Source organism: Physeter macrocephalus, chromosome 14 (assembly GCF_002837175.3).
Source record: "Physeter macrocephalus isolate SW-GA chromosome 14, ASM283717v5, whole genome shotgun sequence".
NCBI lineage: Eukaryota > Metazoa > Chordata > Mammalia > Artiodactyla > Physeteridae > Physeter > Physeter macrocephalus.
In genome coordinates, this window is record NC_041227.1 from 1,467,020 (window position 1) to 1,473,141 (window position 6,122).

Genomic DNA, 6,122 nt, shown 5'->3' on the forward strand with positions numbered 1-6,122 from the left:
CCTCAGGGGCGCTCAGTGCTGGGGGGGCCGTGCTGCAGTGGGCAGTGTCCCCCACTCTGAGCGCACAGCGGGGCCCCCGGACCACGTGCCTACCTGCTGGAACTGGGGTGAGGTCAGCGTGTTCTGGATCTCCTCTGCGGTCTGCGGCAACGACTCCCCGGACGGCAGGTAGGGCAGCAGGCGCTCCTGGACATCCGCGTTGGCAAGGATGGGGGCCATGATCTCGGGTGTCAGCACGCTGGCCAGGTCCACTAGGGCACAAGCAGGCGGCCATCAGCGGGCAGGGGGCAGCGGACGCCTTCACCCCCCAGCCCGGGGCCGAGGAGCACGTTACCTTGCTGGCCGCCTCCTGGCCCGGCCGGCACGTTCATAGTGGCTAGAATGCTCTGAAGGTCGCTCAGCTGGATGGGCTGGGTCGGGCTGGCTGCCGTGCTGGCTCCATTGCCCGGACTGGGCGCGGGGCTCGGGCTGCTCACCGAGGCAGCCGCTGGAGCGGAGGGGGCTGGGGTGGCGCGCGTGGAAGGGGTGGTGGAGGATGGGGTGACCGCTGCCGACGGGCTTCGGGAGCTGGGAAGAGCGAGGCCAGCGCTGCAGCGGCTACGCGCCCACCAAGGCGCCACAGCGCGTCGGTCCTGCCCCAGACGTCCTCGTGCTGCCAGGGCCACGGAAGAGCCTGAACCACGAAAAGGGACGGACCCTCCCCAGATCCCTATTGTGTCCTTCGGCACCTCCTACGTCCGGCCCCCGTGAAGGAGGGGACGCTCGGCCACGCCAGAGTGCGCGGGTGTGAGGCTCACCTGGACGAAGAGCTGCTCGCTGGAGGCCCTCCGCTCCCCAGTAAGCTGGCCAGGCCCGGCCCCGTCAGCGCCCCCAGGCCACCTACCAGGAGCGAGGAGACGCCAGCTCAGACATCACGCCCGGCCAGAGGGCCCGCCCCCGCCCGCCCCCGCCGAGGAGCAAGCAGAAAGGCCCTGCACTAAAGCCAGTGGGCGAGCAGGGGAAGGTGGCGACCACAGCGGGCCTGCGGGGGCCCAGGAGCAGCGACTACTCAGGTGTGTCCTGGCAGCTGAACCTGCCATATCAGGTCACTTCTCCACCCTACGACCCTGCTAATGCACCTGGGTTCAAGGTAACATGGAGTTCAAATCCCGTACAAAGTTACCAGCGTTTCTGAAGTGTCCCAGAAACACAACACGAGCCCGACAGGAGCCGGCAGCAGGCAGGCCAACCCAGGAGACCAGGGGCCCCGAGCACGCGTTCTCAGGCCCGGCACCTCAGCCAGCCGTGCTCCCCCGAAGTATGGAACTGGGTCCTCCCTGGGGGCCCTGGAAGGTCTTGCCCACCCAGCTCCCAGGTCAAACCCTAAGGCAAAGCAGCCCCCTCCCCAGGGGGGCCAGGGCCCGGAACATTCCCAGGCGTCGCCCAGAGCCGACGAGAAGCTGCAAGTTGCCCAGCTCCGGACAAAGGCCCCCGCGGGCCCGCGGCGCCTTACCCAGCCCTCCGAGGCCGGCGGGGCCGATAAGCTGCATGAGCTGGCTGTGGCTCATGTTCCCGAGCAGGCTCTGCAGGCCGCCCTCACCTGGAAGACAGGAGGCACTCAGGCCCGGGCCTCCAGCTGCGCGCACGCCCGCCGCCATGGCCCGGGGGCCAGCCCCCATCGGCTGCCAGCCCCCATCGGCTGCCAGCCCCCATCGGCTGCCCCGAACCGCGCGGCGAGTGTCTCCAAACACGAGGCAGCGCAGTAGGGCTCGTACACCGCTTCACCACGTGGAGGTGGGAGCACCGAGGGGGAGCCGCCGAGAGGAGCTGCTAACCTGGACACCTCTACGTCCATTTAGAAACCACCGGCCCGCACCACCAGGGAGCCACGTCGGCGGAAACCCACTCGGACCTCCCCACACAGCCGGGAAGGTGACCATTACCGCCCAGCGCAGACAGCTCGTGGCCTCCGCTGCCACTTGCCCCCAGGGCTCCGGGCACCGGCGGGTTGTTCAGATACTCGTTGACCTTCCGGCAGTGCTCCTCGTCCTGGTCCGTTTTGGGCTCCTGTGGGGAGGACACGGCAGCAGGCGCAGCTGAGCAGCCCAGCCATCAACAACCGTTCTGACGAGGGACCCAAGGCCCGGAGAGGTGGCCACCTGTCCGCGGTCACAGCAAGGAGAGGCCCCGGCGGGGTGCACGGGGACAGCAGCCCGATGTGCCCACTGGGGCTGTGCTAACACCCATTTTACAGGTGCGGAGACTAAAGCACTAGGAGCGCTCGGCACAGGGCAATGCCCTGACCCTCCAGACGCGGTTCTTTCCGCAACGGTCTAAAACCGCAAATCCTTCAACACGTGTAGTGCCGTGAAATAACCCTGCTACCACACCACTGTCCACTGAGCAGCCCGTGGCCCTCCAGGGTTAGCTGGGCACTGACTATGAGCGCTTGGGTGTGGGCGGGGGGCATCAGGCAGCACCACCCTGCGGGCACCCCCAGGGCTGCGAGACAAAGCACCCGCAATTCATTTATCCAAGAGTCACCGAGCGTGCGCAGCGGGCCCGCAGGGTCGTGGGGTGGGGGCCGGGGGGAGGCGCACAGGACACAGCCCTACCCCCAGGGCAGAGGGGAGCGGAAACTGCAGGGGGCGGTACGAGTCTGACAACTTTTCCTGGCGAAACTGGAGAGACAAGCTCTACGCCAGCGACTGGCAAGCCGCGACCCCATCTGCGCTCGCAAATAAAGTTTTACTGGAACATGGCTGCGCCCACCCATTTACTTCCTGTCCACGGCCCGTGTCACACTACTTCAGCAGGTGCCACACAGACCACCCAGCCCACAAAGAGGAAAACCTTTCCTGCCCTGTTCTAGAAGATGCTGGGGGGAGGGGAGCGGTACAACCTCTGTCAAAACTACAAACGCAGGTGCGTACCCGCTGCACCAGCAAGCCCACTCCCAGTGGGTACGAGGACGGCCTGGTGCACTGCCAACCAGAGACCCCCAGAGCACACCACGGGGAGAAGAGGCAGGACAGGGACACCACACAGGCTCACCCCTGCTTTTGGTCCAGGCTCCTCGTGACCCTGGGTGGGGGGGCCACTGGGAGACGAGCAAACCACAGGCAGAGACAGGACCCAGCCCGGAAATCACTCCTGTCGGTCAGCCAGGGAATTCCATCCTCGAAAGGGCACCCAAAGCCCAGCTACAAGTGTCTGGACTCTGGCGGAGCCTGTCCCCAATGCCCCCCCACAAGGCGGTACACTGGAATCCTTAGGTCCCATGGCAGCAAGGTCGGCACCAGCTGGTCTGTGAAAGCGAATTCTACCATCCCGTGAACAAGCTTCTAACCTAATTTTATGATAGGGAGAAAAGACAAAATGCAAACAAGACCTACATACCTGCATCCAAAAGAAGAGCCGTTTGGAGCCCGCCTTGAACTTGAGCACGTAGACCCTCCCGCTGGGGCACTGAGGCACGCGCTTGAACTCGCAGTCGTCAGGGAAGATGATCAAATCCTACAGAGAGCAGCAGACGAGCAGAGTCAGCTCCACGAAAACACCACTGCGGAGCCCCGGAACCTCCAGGAAAACAGGCTGGACCCTGTGCCTAAGTGAGTGCGGGTGGGGGGAGAGGACACGGGACACAGACGCCAACAAGTCACCAAGCCCGTCACCAGCAGGGTCCCTGCAGGACAGACAAACGAGGGTCTGAGGCACCGCAAGAAGGCCACGAGGGCCAGGAGAGGGGCTCGGTGCTGAACAGGGAAGGAGGGCTTCGGACTCCTGAAGGATTTTTAACAGACGTTTTGGGAGCAGCATTCCAAGATGAATTAAAAAGTCAACTCTGGGGCTTCCCTGGTGGCGCAGTGGTTGAGAGTCCGCCTGCCAATGCAGGGGATACGGGTTCGCGCCCCGGTCCGGGAGGATCCCACATGCCGCGGAGCGGCTGGGCCCGTGAGCCATGGCCGCTGAGCCTGCGCGTCCGGAGCCTGCGCTCCGCAACGGGAGAGGCCGCAGCAGTGAGAGGCCCAGGTACCGCAAAAAAAAAAAAAAAAAAGTCAACTCTGACCTGCTCTCGAACCTAACGAAAAACGATTTAGTCTGAAGAACAAAAACTAAATAAGATGACTGCTGGAGAAAGCTTTCTGCAGGGCTGTGATAAAGGTCAGGATTTTTACATGGTTTCTCCAATTCTAGGCACCTAATCTTCAGTTTAAAAAAAAAAAAAAAAAAGTCAACTCTGACCTGCTCTCGAACCTAACGAAAAACGATTTAGTCTGAAGAACAAAAACTAAATAAGATGACTGCTGGAGAAAGCTTTCTGCAGGGCTGTGATAAAGGTCAGGATTTTTACATGGTTTCTCCAATTCTAGGCACCTAATCTTCAGTTTTAAACATACATACACGGACGGAGAAATCTATATAATCATTGAGACTAGGAAGCCCCACAGGCAAAAGAAAACAGCTGATGAGGGCACTAAACCAATGGATCCACGCATCCCACCGACACACCCCAAACTGAAACAGCTGCTCTTGTGCCCAGAGCATGGGGCCCTCCTGTAAAAACCACGCTGTCCTGACGACTAGACGGGAGTCCTTAGGATGAGGTTCAGGCGCCCAGACACTTACGTCTTCCACGTTGCCCGATGTCCTGTCTTTCCAGCAAAAGTGAATGAGGGAGTCATCCGTCTGCTGAATGTACACAAGCCCTTTCCGTTTATCTGGGGTGACAGTAGTTCCTTTCAATGACATTTTTCCGGCCCGAAACTCCACCAAATACTTGTTGGAGGACCCACGGGAGCCTGGCACCAGGCTTGGAAACAGAGCGCCTGAAGTCGTCATCCTGAAAGAGGGACCAGCATGCAGAGCCGGTCACTACCGTGGACCTCCTAACTACGGTCACGACCGTAGCACCTCCAGATGCTACGCGGGAACTGGAACGGGCTGAGGGAAAGGGCCTCTCTCGGAAGCCCAGGCTGTCCCCTGCTGGGAGCAAGGGGACAGGCCTCAGCCGCCCAACAGCTGCTGCCGAACTCCTCCTGGGGTGGACCGACCCCTCGGTACCTGAGCCCGTGGAGCCACGTCCCCAGCTTCTCGTGCTTCTCAAACAACGAAATTTACCTTTGCATCTAGACCCCATCACAGCGGGAGACCCTCGCCAACACCACCTTCCGTACTTTTAAAATAAACTGTCCTTTAACCTACGGCTCCGAAAGATTTAAAACCTCGAGCTGGGCAGGTACACCGCTACCACGCTGACTGGGAGACCACACTTGGGCCTAAACCTAGTTTCCATCGGACACACCGCCGGTAAACTGCAGCGCGGCCGGGTCGCTCCCTTCGGAGAGAAAACCCGAGCACCTGGGGAAACGCAGGCCCGCGGCCGGCCGACCCGCTCCCACCCGCAGGCCCCACCGCCCAACGCCCTCGGCTACGGCCGCGGCAGGCCCGGGGCGGCGGCCGAGCTGCCCGAGAGTCAGGCCCCGAGAACCCCCGCCCGCGCTCGGCCCCCGACCCGGCCCCCAGCCTCTCCAGCCCCCGCCGACCCGGCGCCCGCCCGGGGGCCGCCGAAGGCGCAGGCCCCGCCCCTGGCCGCCTCCGTAACCGTCCCCGCCCCCGGCGACCCCGCACCTGGGCCGCGCCGACACTCGGCAGAGAAGCGCCGTCAGGGCTCGCTCTTCCTCCTCGGCGCCTGCCGGGCCCCGCCGGAAGCCCCCGCTTGCCCCGCCCCGCCCACCGCTCTCGCCGCCGATTGGGCCCCGTCAGGTGAGGGACGGGCGCTGGCCCGCAGGCGATTGGTGAGGGCGGCCGCCCATCGCGCCGCCAGGCCCGCCCCCGTGCCGGCGGCTCTCTTCCGGCGGAAGCGCGGGCCGGCAGCGTGCGGGCCAGAGCGGCCTCTATTGTTGCTGTGTCATAGGGGCGCGGCGGCGCCCCCTGGCGGCGGCGCCGGGAACGGCGAGGCGGGCGCGGGCCGAGCGGTGGGCATTGGACCCGGGACCCCCGGACCGCGGGGCTGGCTGAGCGGGGGCACCTGCGGGGAGCGGGGCGGGGTCTCTCAGGTTCGCGTCCCGGGGGGAAGGTGACCGACTGCAGCCCCGGACGCTGGCGCGTGGGCCCAGCGCCCTCCGGACGAGCGGTGGTCT

General features: G+C 64.0%; 1 protein-coding gene across 1 annotated transcript in view; it reads right to left on the reverse strand.

The window, feature by feature from the left end:
• The window catches only part of ADRM1 (ADRM1 26S proteasome ubiquitin receptor), a 6,541-nt gene extending 848 nt beyond the window's left edge, over positions 1-5,693 (reverse strand). Inside the window, exons 1-8 of the mRNA XM_024128656.3 lie at positions 5,611-5,693; positions 4,609-4,822; positions 3,379-3,495; positions 1,923-2,046; positions 1,493-1,579; positions 798-879; positions 335-567; positions 94-251 (exon numbers count right to left, since the gene is read on the reverse strand). Coding sequence (XP_023984424.1) covers positions 94-251; positions 335-567; positions 798-879; positions 1,493-1,579; positions 1,923-2,046; positions 3,379-3,495; positions 4,609-4,821 — 1,014 coding nt within the window. The 5' untranslated portion in view covers position 4,822; positions 5,611-5,693. The remainder of the gene's footprint in view (positions 1-93; positions 252-334; positions 568-797; positions 880-1,492; positions 1,580-1,922; positions 2,047-3,378; positions 3,496-4,608; positions 4,823-5,610) is intronic.
• Positions 5,694-6,122: the final 429 nt, after the last annotated feature.